General features: G+C 40.7%; 1 protein-coding gene across 1 annotated transcript in view; it reads left to right on the forward strand.

The window, feature by feature from the left end:
- The window catches only part of SNX31 (sorting nexin 31), a 77,500-nt gene that overhangs the window by 47,497 nt on the left and 13,834 nt on the right, over positions 1 to 16,169 (forward strand). The window contains exons 8-11 of the mRNA XM_043978347.1: positions 2,980 to 3,049; positions 9,623 to 9,715; positions 14,919 to 15,122; positions 15,568 to 15,687. Of these exons, the coding sequence (XP_043834282.1) occupies positions 2,980 to 3,049; positions 9,623 to 9,715; positions 14,919 to 15,122; positions 15,568 to 15,687 (487 nt within the window). The remainder of the gene's footprint in view (positions 1 to 2,979; positions 3,050 to 9,622; positions 9,716 to 14,918; positions 15,123 to 15,567; positions 15,688 to 16,169) is intronic.

The following is a 16,169-nucleotide window of genomic DNA, read 5'->3' on the forward strand; positions in this document are numbered from 1 at the left end:
GCTGAGGAAATCTTTATATAATTGTGATAGAATTGACCTTAGAAAACATCTCGTCCAACTTCTTCGTTTTAAAGATGAGGAAACTGAGGCTTACGGAGATGTAAGTGACGTATCCAAGGTCACACTAGTAGTAGGTTAGTGTAGCTGGGTTGTAAAGTATATAGAGAGGAGTAAAGGATGAGAAAACTGTAAAGGTAGGAAGGGACCAGGTTTTGAAGGATAAACACAAACTGAGGACTTTATATTGGATCTTGGAGATAATACAGACCCACTGGCATTTATTGAGGAAGGGGACACTCAAAAAAAGGAAAGAAGGGAAATTGACATGGTCAGATAATTAAAGGGTGATTTTTTTTGAGGCAATTGATCTTAAGTGACTTGCCCAGGGTCACACAGCTAGTAAGTGTCTGAGACCAGATTTGAATATAGGTCTTCCTGACCTCAGGGTTGGTGATTCACCACTTAACTGTCCCAGGGGTGATAAGAGGTCATTGGTGTCTTTGGAAAGAGTAGTTTCACTTGAATGATGAGGTCAGAAGTCAGATTGCAGAGAGTTAAAAGCAAATGAGAGCAAAGGAATTTCATAGACAATTAAAAAAAAAACAGTTTAGCCAAGAAGATAAGGAGAGCTATAGGATGATGGTGGGCATGATCAGATCAAGTGACACTAATTTAGGAATTTTGAAGGCATCAGGGAAAGAGCCAGTAATAGGAAGAGATTGAAGATTAGAGATAGAAACTAGGGATGGTAGTGGGGAATATATGCTTGGGAAGATCAGAGAGGATGAGACCAATGGTGCATGTAGGTTTTGGAAGGAGAAGGGCTACTTCTTCAGGTGAATTAGAAATGAAGGAAGAGATAGTAGGGGAAGATACCTGAAGGATGTGAGATGAGAAAGAGAGATGAAAAGGGAGCTCTCAGCAAATGTCCTCCATTTTTTTCAATGGGATATGAAATGAGGTCAATATACCCATGTTTTATTGCTTTCTTCTGTTGTGTTTTTAATTGTCTGGTCTTTATGAATGGTTGTTCCTCTAAAGAAGCATGCAAATGTTATAGCCCTTAATGAGCATACTTCAAAGAACTGGGGGAGGGCTGCATGTCTTTCCTCTGAGAACCAGGTAACCGAAGTGCAAAGAAGTTCATTACCAGAGGTCTGGCCATCATCAGGTGTTATGACATCTGGGATATTGTTAGCAAGTGAAACCTAGCTAATGAAACAGTTTACTAACGTAAAGGGACTATTGCTACCTGCACCCATAGAAGAGGCATCCTCATCTGGAAATGGTAGATTCTTGAAGAACTGAAATAATTTGGTTTTCAATGAACTCCTGTTACTGCTTGGCAGGGTGAAAGGGTTAGACCTGTGATTTGATTGGTCTACAAGTAGTAGTTCTCAAACTTTTTGGTCTCATACCCACCTTACACTTTTAAAAGTTCTTGAGGCAAGGGGCAGCTAGGTGGTGCAGTGGATAGAGCCAAAACAAACAAACAAACAATGTTATTGGGGCCTTCAAACAGCTTTTGGTTTTGTGGGTTACAAGCAAATATTTACTATATTAGAAATTAAAATATCTTTTTTTTTTTTTTTGGTGAGTCAATTTGGGGTTAAGTGACTTGCCCAGGGTCACACAGCTAGTAAGTGTCAAGTGTCTGAGGCCGGATTTGAACTCAGGTCCTCCTGACTCCAGGGTCAGTGCTTTATCCACTGCGCCACCTAGCTGCCCCAAAATATCTTAGTATTATTGTGAAAATAGTTTTGACTTTATGGATCTCCCAAAAAGGGACTCTGGCACCACACTTTGAGACCCTTTGGTCTAGGGAATATCCCAGGAAGAAATCTCCAATGCAGACCAGCAATTGCCTTGCCATTTGTAAAATTAGCATCACCTGGGGAACAGACAAGGGACTTTCCCAGGACCACAAGGTCAGTACATACTATGAAGGCTGACTCTCTATCCACTATAGCACACCGCCTCTCCTTACTGAATATCAACATCAATAAAAAACCACTTTTGGAGTTATGTCTCTCGAAAGGGAAAGGGGAAATAAATGTATTTGGATAGGGAGGACCTGGATACAAATTTAGGCTCAGACACTTAGTATTTTTTTTTTCTTAGTGAGGCAATTGGGGTTAAGTGACTTGTCCAGGGTCACACAGCTAGTAAGTGTTAAGTGTCTGAGGCTGGATTTGAACTCAGGTACTCCTGACTCCAGGGCCAGTGCTCTATCCGCTGCACCACCTAGCTGCCCCAGACACTTACTATTTATATGTTCACTTCACCTGTCTGGGTTGTAACTTTCTTTAGCTGTAAAATGAGGGCATTGGACTAGATTGTTATCACCATCATCGCCATTGTCATCGATGATAATAGTAGCTAGCATTTATATAGTATTTTAAGGTTTTCAAAGTGCTTCCAAATATTATCTCACTTTATCTTCACAATTGTGTTGGGAGGTAGGTGGTATCATTAACCTCATTTTACAGAGGAAGAAACTTGGGGAGACAGTGGTTAAGTGACTTACCCAGGGTCACACAGCTAGTAAGCCTATAAGGTCAGATTTGAATTCAGGTCTATCATGACTTGAGGTCTGTTACTCTAACTACTGTACTACCTAACTACCTATAAGGTTCCCTGTAGTTCTAAATGAATGATCCTTTAAGCCTAACCCTTATTTCCAGTCATTACCTTTCTTATTTTTGCAACTTTAAATTGTATTTGGATGAACAAGATGGAAATATTGCTTCATTTTTCAAAAGTCTAGATTATCTCTTCAGGAAGACTGTCTGGGAGGTCATAGCTTCTCTCCAATCTCCCTTTTTTCCCCCCCTCACTACCATCCCCCAATCCCTATCCACCTATTCCTCAATTTGATTTTTGATTTAGGAAGCAATTATTCCACTGTATTCTTAGATTGACTGTTGCTCTCCAATAGCCAAGTTTTAGAAATTAATTTATTGCTTTTGAATTATTCAGGTATATGGATCCATCCCTTGACTCCATGCTCATGGACTGCCGAACTGCGGTCAATTTGCTGTATGGACAGGTAAAAGGACATCGTCAGTCTGGGTTTCTGGATACTATAAGGGCTACTTTAACACACACTAGTCAGTCATTAAGCACTTATTAGTGCCTACTATGTGCCAGACACTATGATAAATGCTGGGGGCACAAAGCAAGGCAAAATCCCAACAATCCTTACCCTCAAGGAACTTACAGTCTAATGGAAGAAAACAACATGCAAACAACAATGTACAAAGAAAATAGATGCAGCACAAATTGGGGGTGGTCTCAGAGGGAAGGCACTGAAATGGAGGACAACAGGAGAGGCTTCCTAAGGAAGGAAGGGCTTTAGCTGAGATGTGAAAGAAGTGAGGGAAGCCAAGAGGCAAAGATGAGGAGGAGGAAGAGTACTGAGTGACAGCCAGTGAAAACACTAAGTTTTCAGGAGATGGAGGGTTTCCTGAGAACAACCCACTGGGTGGTAGAGTATGTGGAATGATGTGTGAGAAGAACTGAATAAGGAGGAAGGGACCAGGTTATGAAGGGCTTTGCAAGCTAAACAGAATTTTAGTTCAGAATATTATTATTAGATAATATTTATTTGAGAATATTCTTTAGTAAAGAATACTATTAGATAATATTTATTAGAGAATATTTAGTTTGTAATCAATAAAAGAAAAGATAAACTCAGAAGAAATTGCATAGTTCATTCTTCCCATGCTTTAATAAGAACCTTTATTAAATTTACAATCAGTTCCTCATCACCAAGGCTAGTGGGAGATGAGAGTAAGAGTATAGAAGATGTTGGAAGTGTTATTCCTCAAGCATCATTTGAGCCTTCAAACATCACCTTCTTCCCACTCCCCACACCAAGCAATAATTATCCAACTAAAAGAAAAACTAAAAAAGGCTAAAAGATTACTTGCTTCCAACGCTTCTCTCTTTATCCATCAGCACTTGGTGAAAGTTCTAATAAGCAAAGAAATCACCCAGCAGATGAACTGGGCAATGGAAGGAAGCAAAATCTCTGTGCAATCCACGTTATTAGACCCTAAATAATTAAGGGTTGATTTTAGAGCATGTTCCTTTCTTCCTAATGAATCTTTATTATTGGCAGTCCACTGCTTTGCCCTGTTTTCTATTTTGCTGCCTTCCCTAGTGCCTCCCTTGCACCTGTCCGTCAGATCTCGAGAGGTAGCCATTCATTTTTCCATTGATGCCTAAACCTCGAAGGAAAGTCATGATACCATCTTTGTGGATCTGTGAGAAATGTTTCCCAGTTTTTTGTTGGTTTTTTTTGGTGAGGCAATTGGGATTAAGTGACTTGCCCAGGATCACACAGCTAGTAAGTTGTCAAGTGTCTGAGGCCGAATTTGAACTCAGGTACTCCTGACTCCAGGGCTGGTGTTCTACCCACTGCGCCACCTAGCTGCCCCTATTCCAGTCTTTTTTTAAAAGCCCATATTAATGACAAGATAGCTCTTTTCATGACTTTCAAATAACTGAATGCTCTCTGCTGGCTGTCAACAGTGTCAGCCCACTTTTGTGGCTTGATAGCACAAGAGAAACACTAATAGCACTTGTTTCCTGGTGACTTTTATTTGGTCTGATACTCAATACTTAGTCATACTTGTAGCTTTGAATAAATTAAGGAGGTAGGAGAAGCTGAAGAGCTCAACTGTTGTATCAGTCCTTTAAAAAAAAAAGTTTTCTATTGGAGAATGTATCATAGCAATTAATATTTACAGGGTGCTTTAAAGTTTGCAAAGCTTTTTACAGGTTATCTTTTTTTGATACTCACAAAGGCCCTGGGAGGTAATTGCTAAGAGCATTATTATTCCCATTTTACAGAGGAGAAAACTGAAGCTAAGAGTTGGTCAAGTTAGTCTCATGATTATGCAGGTATTAAATGTCCGAGGTAGGATTTTATTTTTGTTTTTTTTGTTTTTTGTTTTGTTTTGGCGGGGCAATGGGGGTTAAATGACTTGCCCAGGGTCACACAGCTAGTAAGTGTCAAGTGTCTGAGGCCACATTTGAACTCAGATACTCCTGAATCCAGGACCGGTGCTTTATCCACTGCACCACCTAGCCACCCCCCTCCGAGGTAGGATTTTGAGTTAGTTCTTCCTGAGGTTAATGACAGTACTCTGATCTCTAGGTTATACTTCCTCTGATCATCAGCTCTCAATGATCGTTTCCAAAACAACAATCTATTACAAGCAGTAGGGTGGGCTAATGGATGGAGAACTAGACTGTTTATTTACAGATGAAGAAATGGAGGCACAGAAAGATTTAACTGACTGGCTCAAGGTATTGGAACACAAGGTCAAATCTCAGCTTTGCCAAGAGTAAATAAACTCCTGGGCATGTGACTACCTCTCTGGACCTCAGTTTTCTCACCTGAGGGGTCATTTTTGAGTCTTGGACTAGATGAACTCCAAGGGCTTTTCCAGGTCTGAGTTTCTATAGCCAGGAAGTGCTGCTCTGCATGTAGCTCTAGGGTCAATGGGAAGACTTTGAATTCTCCTGCTCATTTCAGGGGAAAGTTACCAAGAGAAAAAGAAGGGATCAGGGCTAGCACAGGGCTTTATCCATAGCAAGCACTAATAAATATTTATTGGGTTGAATCTTAGATGTTAAAACCTGGGACCTGGGCCATCAAATTATCTCTTCAAAGCCCCCCTCAAATATAAGTTAGAATGTCAATTAGGGGGCGGCTAGGTGGCACAGTGGATAAAGCATCGGCCCTGGATTCAGGAGTACCTGAGTTCGAATCTGGCTTCAGACACTTGACACTTACTAGCTGTGTGACCCTGGGCAAGTCACTTAACCCCCATTGCCCCACAAAAAAAAAGTCAATTAAAAGTTTATTTTTTTATTGTTAGCCTATTAGTTTTAAGTTAAATTTATGTAAGACTAGAGATCTTTATAATCAACCTGGAGAGTTTATTTGTGTCCATATGATAGGAAGTAGAACATAATCAAAATTGGAATACCTTTTAAAAGATTGTAGAGGTTTGTAGTTGTTGCATTTAGAAATTTTTTTTAACACATTGTTGGTCATTATTGTGACTTATTTAAATGAGTTCTTAGGAGCGTCCTGCCCTCTCATTAGTCCCCTCTATTTATCGAATTATTCCTATGGGATTTAGAGTTGGCTTTGTGACATGATTGCCACATATAGAATTAAAATATAAAATACTAGTATTTTTTTGTTCAGATGTGTCCAACTCCTCAGGAACCCATGAACCACAGCATGCCAACACTGTCTATGGGATTTTCTTAGTAAAGATACTGGTTTGCCATTTCTTTCCCCAGTGGGTTAAGGCAAACAGAGGTTAAGTGACTTGTTTAGAGGTCATACAGCTAGTAAGTGTCTGAAGCTGAATTTGAATTCATGTCTTCCCGACTCCAGGCCCAGAGCTTTATCCACTGAGTCACCTAGCTGCCTCCCAGTTGTATTATGAATTATTTCTATTTTTCTTCTTTGTAAACTGTGTGTATGAAGCAGAATGAGTAATTATGGTGAATTTTCATTTTATTGTCTCAGAGTCAAAAAGACCTATAGGTTTAAGTTCTATTTCTGACACACACTGGATGTGTGACCCTGGGCAAGTTATTTAATCTGTTAGACATCTCTGATACTGAAGTGATGAAACAGTTGCTGATCTGCATTGGTTGAGGGGGTTTCCTCATTGGCAGTTCTGTACAGCAATGACATTACAGGTCTGGACCAACACACACACACACACACACACACACACACACACACACACACACACACACATTCCTGCCTTTGAAGTTGGAAGACCTGGATTAGATTCCCAGTTCTGCTATATTAACCTGTGTAGCTTCAAACAAATCACTTTCCCTACCTGGGCCTCATCTTCCTCTCCTCTGAAATGAGGGGATTGATCTAAATGGTCTGTGAGGTTCTTTCCAACCCTAAATCTATGGTCCTGAGCAGAGCAGGGTGGGACTGTTGTTATTTTGTTGTTGTTTAGTCATTTCCAAATCTTCATGACCCCATACGAGGTTTTCTTTGGCAGTGTTACTGGAGTGGTTTGTCATTTACTTCTCCAGCTCATTTTACAGATGAGGAAACTGAGGCAAACAGGGTGAAGTGACTTGCCCAGGGTCACACAGCTTGTAAGTGTCTGAGGCCAGATTTTAACTCAGCAAGATGACTCTTCCAAGCCCAGTGCTTTATCCACTGCACCACCCAGCTGCCCTTGTTTACAGATGAAGAAATGGAGACACAGAAAGATTTAACTGACTGGCCCAAGGTTTCACTATAAATGATAAGGAGAGCTGGGCCTAGAATGTTATTGACAGGATGAACTGCGTAAGTAGTAAGGAAAAGAAATGATCTTTTTGGGAAGCAGATAGAAACTGTGTTTATCTTACCTAATGACCTAGTGAGTGAGTGATTCCTCTTAGTAGAAGTGTGTGTTGGCTGTCCAAGCTTTTTCTGGTAAAGCCAACACTTATTTATGAAATGGCTTTGTCATTTTGATGTGCCCAGATAAAAACTGAGGCGATTGAATGGAATTATTAGCCCTTATAGAGGAGTTGACTTAATTTTGTACATGAAATGATATCTGAGCACCAAACAACTAACCTCCACAGAGAAACATGAATAACTAGAAATATTTTGCCTCAAAATCACTGCCTTTCCACCAAGATTATCCTCCGGTCCTAATAATTTGTAATATGTAATATATATATGTATATATGTATACATATATATATAATTATTATAACTAGCACTTATATAGTGATTTAAAATTTGTTGTTCACTTATTTTAGTTATGTTTGATTCTTTGTGACCCCGTTTCTGGTTTTGTTGTTTTTTTTTTTTTAGTGAAGCAATTGGGGTTAAGTGACTTGCCCAGGGTCACACAGCTAGTAAGTGTTAAGTGTCTGAGGCCGGATTTGAACTCAGGTACTCCTGACTCCAGGGCTGGTGCTCTATTCACTGTGCCACCTAGCTGCCCAGTTTCTGGTTTTCTTAGCAAAGATACTGGAGAGGTTTGCTATTTCTTTTTTCAGCTCATTTTACAGTGGAGGAAACTGAGGCAAACAGGGTTAAGTGACTTGCCCAGAGTCACACAGCCAGTAGGTAGCTAAGGCCAAATTTGAACTTGGGTCTTCCTGTCTCTAGGCCTATCATGCTATCCCCTGCACCATGTGAGTTCCTCAGTACCTATATTTTCATCACAAACACCATCTTTTGTCCAGGCTCTCTCTGTTCTGAGAGGTTCATCATTAGAGTTGGCTGTCAGGTGATGAATTTCCCTCCAAGAAAGCTCTCTCTAACAAAGATTGCCAACTGTTCTACAACTTACAGAGTTAGAGAGAACATCTCCAACATGCTTCCCTCAAATGCTTACCAATGTCTGACTTTAGAATGGTGCAAAGTTGTACGTAACACAATGACTTGAATTCTCACTTGAGTATAAATGACTGTTAGAAGCCTCAATCAACATCTGTTGCAGTCTGCAAGGATAGGACACAGGGTCTACAGGGGATAGAGGAAGGTATGACACAGTGGGGCTTACCTTCTATTGGGGGATGATAAAACATATGTGTAAAAGACAAACCATAACAGAAGATAATCACGTATACTGAGTGCCAAGCATGTTATAGAATTTTATAGAGAGATATTATATTCTAATATGGGGTGTCCCAAAAGTCTTAGTTCAATTGTAAGTCGTGACAACTTCCATTCTGTGAGCAGGATTCACTAACATGCTTCTAGGGGAAGCAGTCTTTTATATAAATCTATCCACAGGGGCTGCATATTGGGAATTTGGAAATGAATTATAAAAAGTATTCATTAAACACTGTGTGCCAAGGGCTGTGCTAAATGTTGTAGATACAAATAGAAAACTGAAGGCAGTCCCTGCCCCCAAGTCCTTTGCATTCAAAGGGAATGTTGGCCAGGAATGGGGTATAAATGGTTTGGATGGTTATGGGGATGGGGATGGTGCTTTCTAGGAGGACCATTGTGACAATAATGATTTGATTGGAAGGGGGGCTGTGTTTGATACCATTGCCAAAGGAACATAACAAGGTAACAGGCAAGAGGGTAGCCCGGAAGTAAAGAGGACCACATAAGGGATTTACAAGGTTTGGGGGTAGGGGTACAAACTGGCCAGAGAAGGTGTTCCAAAGCTGAAGGGGAAGACATCTGGCAAGAACAGGCCAGGAGTGGTGGCCCTCACCTGCAATCCTGGCGAGGCTGGGGCTGGAGGATTTTTTTTTTCCCTCTAGTTGGTGGCCCGACTAGAGTCAGCATTTATATATAGGGTGAGGCCATGGTGAGTTTTTGTGGGATGGGGAGCTCCTAGGTTGCCTAAGGAGGGCAAACGCCCATCTCAGAGCAGGTCGAAGCTCCTCTGATGATCAGAATGGAATTGAATCTATGAGTGACCATTGAGCCTCCAACCTGGGAGATTGTCTTTAAAAAAAAAAAAAGAATATGGTAGGGCCTTTTGATGGAGGATATGTAGCAAAGAGGGGCAACTAACATCACCATTTCTCAGCATTGCATCCTTTGAAAGACTTTGCTTTTAGGAAAATTGTTCATTTTTACAATTTAAATTGTTTTCAGGCATTTCAGGAAATTGAAAAAAACTGGGCCAAACCAACACTGGAGCAAAGGAAGGACTTAGAGGCCCTGAGGAAAGCAGGAAACCAGACAAAGGTAAAAACCAACAACAACAACCCTATTTGAATAAGCTTTAGGCAGTTTACCACAATTGAGGCTCTTTCTGGATTTTAATGTATGCAGTATTAAAGAGGGCATTTAAAAAAATTTTTTTTTCTGGGGCAATGGGGGTTAAGTGACTTGTCAAGGGTCACACCGCTAGTAAGTGTCAAGTGTCTGAGGCCACATTTGAACTCAGGTCCTCCTGAATCCAGGGCCGGTGCTTTATACACTGTGCCACCTAGCTGCCCCCTAAAGAGGGCATTTTTAAAAGATGGCAAAAGACCTCTCTTTCACTGACTTTTAGTGTCCTATTATACTGTATTTTTCCACTATTTAAAGCATCAAGGGGCAGCTAGGTGGCACAGTGGATAAAGCGCCGGCCCTAGATTCAGGAGGATCTGAATTCAAATCCAGACTCAGACACTTGATACTTAATAGCTGTGTGACCCTGGGCAAGTCACTTAGCCGTCATTGCCCCACCCCCAAAGCATCAAAAAGTATGAGTGGAACTAGTTTTATGTAATAGACCATAGATTTAGAGTAAGAAAGAACCTTAGAGGTGATCCAAACCAATCCCCTCAATTTACAGTTGAAGAAACTGAGGTACAGGGAAGTTAAATGACTTACCCTAGATCACACAGTGTCTGTCTGAGACAGGATTTGAATCCATGGCTTCCTGATTCCAAGTCTGGTGCTCTATCCATTATGCCACACTGATATCATCTGGGAAGCTTGTGTGTAAATCTGATCACCTTTTAAATCAAAGATGGGACCTCATTCTTTATAGGAATCTTATGTGAATCCTGGTGTATACAGAATTCTTTTACCATTCAAGTTAATTACCCCTTGCTTGACCTGTTTTATGGGTTATGATTTTTGTATATGCGTGTGCTTTAAGAAATCCCAATAGAAAAAATGTGCTCATGAAATGGTAACGTATTTTCCAGCCAAGGCTTACTTAATACTGCACAGAGACAGACTTTTCTCTGGGAAGCCTCCAAAGCAAAGCCCTCCAAAATAGGTCAGATTCAGAGAAGGCCTATGTACAGTCCTCTTTCCTTTAGTAACTACAGTTAACTGTTGGGAAACTCCGCAGGTAGCCAGATGGAGAGTCACAAGGAAAAGTCAAAATTCAGGATTCTCTTGAGAGTCTGTAACTGAAATGAGCATATTTTTAACTGCTTTATAAGGATCAATTGAAGAACAATTTGGTGACTAAATGAATTCTGTTCTCCCAGCCTGCTCTGTAAAAGTGATCAACCCTTCCCTCTTTTTAAAAAAAAGTTTGTTTTTATTTATTTTCAAAAGTTTCTTTTATTTCAGATTAATTTCCTTTTAAATTTTTTCAAAAATTTTTATTTTGAATTTAAATAGCAAAATAAAAATCAGTATTTCACATATATAGCAGAACCAAAAAAAAAAAAAGGAATTGTTTTTGGAACAGTGAAATTCCATTTCATGTGGCTTACTTTTTTTTAAGTTTATAATAAATTCAATGCTATTTTTAAAATTGTCTTGCTTGTCTGCGCTTCCTTCAGACTTCCTTCACTTCTTTTCTGTGCATTTTAAAAAATATTCTAATGGCCCTCTTTTTTTTTTTGGTATCACTTTTAGCTCTCCATCTCTTCCCCAGCCCTCTTGACTTAAAACAGAGAAGGAAAAAAAAAACCCAACCCAAACCCTTGCAACAAATAAGCCAAGCCAAGTCAAATAAATCCACATAGTGACCATGTCCAAAAATGTAAGTTTCAGATTCACTTCCAAATCTCTTCTTCCCTACTCAGCAAAACTTTCCTTGTAAAAGATAATTTTAAAAATTAGTTCTGTAAAACCATCCAACACACTGACTGTGTCTGACAATATATCCAACATTCTACACCCATAGTTTCCCACTGCTTCAATTAAAAGAAGAAAATGTCTTTTCTTATCTCTTTGGGTCTACTAAGTTAATCATTTTAATTATGCAATGTTCAGCTTCATTTGTTCTTCCCACGGACATTGTTGTGTTGTTCTTCAGTCATTTTTTCAGTTGTGTCTTACTCTTTGTGACCCCATTTGCGGTTTTCTTGCCATTCCCTTCTCCGGTTCATTTTACAACCATTGTTGTAGTCATTGTGTATATTGTTGCTCTGGTTCTGCTTATTCCACTCTGCATCAGTTTATATGTCTTCCTGTGTTTTCCTGAATTCTTCATCTTCATGTTTCTTACTAAGGACCCTCTTTCTAAAATCATTCTGGATCTGATTAGCTCCAGGTCTCTTTTGGGGGGTTGGGTCATTTTCAGCAGCCTGTGCCAAATAGCAGCCCTGATCCTTGGAGGAGACCTTGAGTACCCATGCCCACACACCTGATGTGGTATCCCCACAGGGAAAGTGGGAGATATCCTGAATATTGAATAAGTTTGAGAAACCCAAACTCATCAAGTCCTAGCCTTCTCTGATTTCAGTTTTCATGCCTCCTGGAAGTGAGGTGAGGGAGAGAAGCTTGAAGAAGAGAAGCCTATGCAAAGCAAAATGCCTGTGGGGACAAGTGGTCACATAGAGAGTATGTAAACCAGCATTTAACAAGCCTCTGGTTTTTCAGCATACCTCATTGCCTCCAACTACCTAAGAGGTATAGGAAAGGCTTACTTCTTTTCTCTCTCTTTCATATACATAAAGGCAGGTACATTCGATTTTTTGAGAGGGAGGAAAGTGGAGATACAAGATAGGGTTCCAAAAGGCTGAACTCACTGGTGATTGAAGGGGGAAGAAAGAAGGGGTTACTAAGAAGAAGGGCAAGAGGGAGAATTCGTGGTTTTTTTTAAATAGGAAAAATATGACATCAGAAAAACAAGGGAGAGAACACTTTTAGCCAATGGGGAAGAAGTATATCTTGAGAGAGATTCCCTGAAAACTATAGATTTTGTAAAGATGTATCCTGAGCAAGGTATATGCTAGGGCCCATCAGTGTAGAAAAAGCAAAGTTTTCTGTTTTGAAATAAAAGTACCATTTGTGTGTGTGTGTGTGTGTGTGTGTGCGTGCGCGCGCACGCGCACACGTGCTTGGGCAGGCTGGGGATACATAATTTATTCATCTTTAATTTAAATTAAATATTTAAATTTACTTTAATTGTCATATTTGCACAGACATGTTAAAGAATATCAGACTTAAACAATTATTAAGTATCTAATGTATACAAAACATTGTTTGCTTGGGGTATCAAGATGAAATAAGATGTGGTCCTTACAACTTAATAGATCCTTCAAAAGCTGAACTTTTCAAATACTATTGTTGTGGGGAAAATAGGGTAGGGGGTTTGGGGTAGGGGTTAGGGGTTCTTAGGAGTTCCTCTTTAAAGAATTATACCCTCTTGCACACAAAACCATTAGAATAAGATAGTTTATTTAGGGGCATGGGAAGGGAAGGGAAACCATGAAAGAAATCCTTGGACTTCTTATGGGGAGAAGGCATGGCACAGAACGTGGCTCTGAGATACCAATCTCCTAGAGCAGGAGACAGGCAGGTACTTTTATAGAGGACTGATAGGGGTGACCATCTGACTGTGGAAAGTTCCCTTAGTGAGGGAGGACCATCTCCCACTGGTGGTGGCTGGAGGAGTTGGGTGAGGGGTGGCTGCAGATCTCTCAAGCCATCTCCTCAGGACACAAAGGCAGCAGCCACACCTAATTTTATCTCTCCAGGGGTGAGGGAGACTATAATGAAGGGTGGGGGTCCCGGAGCTAGCTCCTCTTCGATCTGGTTCCACTTATCTCTTTAGGTGTGTCTGTCCTTTGGATTAGTTTCTCAAGGAGAAGGTTCTTTGATGTGCCCCAGAGAACTCCTGGGGTGCTCTGGGCCCATAACAGTATGACCCAGTGTGCTTTCCACATCTAGACTGTTGTGATCTCTCTCTCTCTCTCTGTCTCTCTCCCCCTCCTTCCCTCCCCCCTTCTCTCTCCAGCACCCCCTTTCTACCTCTGTCTCTCCCGCCCCCTTACCCCCTTATTTACTCCTGCTAAAATTCCATTTCCAAAACTCTGCTTCTTTGTCAAATGATACCACCATCATCTAAAGCACTCCCTCCCTCCCTCCCTCCCCCCTCTCTCCCTCTCTCCCTCTCTCTATGTGTGTAGAATACACAGAAGAAAAACCATGAGTTTAATCTGCATTATTTGCATTTTCTCTGTCACTTTCTTAAATTTGGATAGTCAACAAAACAAAGCATCAAGCCCTGTTTCGAAGCTGATTCTTGAGGTGTAAATACTCCCACTGAAAATTTAACAGTCCAGCTCTTTCAAGCCAGCATGAACCGGGTCCAGCAAATCCCTGCCATGCAGGTATGGGAAAATAAATTAAAATATTCTATTAGCCTAAAGAAATCAAACACTTTCCTCAGTGTAAAACTTCTCCCTCGATTCTCTCAAAAGGCGGAATTTCAATTTAAAAAATGTTTTTCTCCTAAGTTATCCTTGTTTCAAGGGATCTCTATCCATGCCACGGACCTATACCCGTCAGAACTCAAGAAAACAACAATGTTTTTATAAAAACTTGGCAAATGGGCATCTGAGAACTCGTTGGTCCAGCCTGACTCACCTTTATTTGCCTATAAACTTGTCCTCTCGTGTGGTGAAAAATAAGAGGAAGGTGTCAGTTATGAACATATTTTTAAAAATCTATGTTGTTCAGAAGAATAAGGCACTATTACTACAAAATTGCCCAGTGGTACTATTACTTTTTTTTTTTTAGTGAGACAATTGGGGTTAAGTGACTTGCCCAGGGTCACACAGCTAGTAAGTGTTAAGTGTCTGAGGCCGGATTTGAACTCAGGTACTCCTGACTCCAGGGCCGGTGCTCTATCCACTGCGCCACCTAGCTGCCCCTATTACTTCTTATCATTCAAATACATCCATCAACATCACTTACCCTCCATTTTAAATGGTCTCTTATTTATTTTTCCTCCTCTCCTAATAGACAGAGTGCCAAAATCACAGACCTGATTTTGAATCCTACCTCTGAAAGTCACAAACTCTTCTACTTTCTGATCCTCAGTTTCCTCATCTGTAAAATGGGAATAATATCTGTGGTACCCATCTTGCAGGATTGTGGCAAGGCACAAATGAGGTGCTATACAACAAACTTTTTTTTTTTTTAATACACAGCCCTTAAAATAAATAACAGTCATTGTTACTGTTATTCTCATTCTCCTTCGATGCAGTATCTGGAGCTAGTCCAGCAGGTGCAGCACTATGGATACATGCAGCTCGATACTTGTACCTGTGATTACCCAGAACCTGGCTGTGTGGCTACTATGGCAGTGGGCAATGACGAGATCAGCTGTTATATAAAGCTGCCAGGCAATCAGACGCAAGAGGTTAACTTCAAGATGAGCAGAATAAAGTCCTGGCAGGTCACCTTCCTTGTAAGTATCTTCTAGGCAATTTAACTTCAAGCTAAGTGGAAGTTTCCTACTTGTGATTTAAAATCTAGTGCCCTGCCCCCCACTTCCCTACCGAGGCAGATCAGAATAGTGACTTTGGTGTTTCAGAGACGCATCACAGGACTGTGGATTTGAGGGCTGGAAGGGACCTTAGAGGTTGTTTTGACCATTTTACAGTTGTGTAAACCAAGACCTAGAGATGTTCAAGGACTTACTCTCCCTCAAAGCAGACAACAGACTCCCCTGCTACTTTGGGAGGTAGTGAAGCTTCTATGTTGGGTCATCTGAGAAATCTCTCAGTACCCTTCCAGGTACCAACATTGTCTGCTCTCTTCTTGAGGAAGCCTTGTCAGGTTGCATGGCTGACATCTGAAAAAGTAGTTCTCCGAACAGGGTGATGCACAATGTCATCTTTTGTCTTTATTAGGGAACTCTGCTGGAGGAAGAGGATGGTCCCCGGCGAACCCTCAACCAGAACTTGGAGCTCAGGTTTCAGTACAGTGATGGCAACAACAGTTGGCAATGGTTCACCATTTATACCAGACAGGTGAGGATGCAATAGAAGGTGATGGAAATGTCACTTGCTTCACCAGGGTGAATCAAAGAATAACGATTGATTAATAGCTTAAATTTGGTGCCTTAAATGTTTACAAAGAGCTCTATGAACACTACCAACCATACAGAATTATTGAGGAAGGGGGATGGGCAGATTGGACAAGACAATGTTGGTAGAAGAAATCGTTGGTAGGCACAATGGAAAGGAGGCTGGATTTGGGGTCAGAGAAACTGGGGTTTGAATTTTGACTCATCCACATGATACCTATTTGACCTTGGACAAGTCGTTTCATTTATCTGAGCCTCCAGTTCCTCTTTTATAAAACAAGAGGGTTGGATTAGATGATCTTTGAGATGCCTTCTAGGTCTAAATCTATGCTCCTAGAAGTGATATTATTATTCATGATTGCAAATTAAGACACTGAGGCCCAGAGAGTTTGTCAATTGCCCGATGTCACAGAGCCAGGATCGAAA

This window comes from Dromiciops gliroides, chromosome 1 (assembly GCF_019393635.1).
Source record: "Dromiciops gliroides isolate mDroGli1 chromosome 1, mDroGli1.pri, whole genome shotgun sequence".
Taxonomy (NCBI): Eukaryota; Metazoa; Chordata; class Mammalia; order Microbiotheria; family Microbiotheriidae; genus Dromiciops; species Dromiciops gliroides.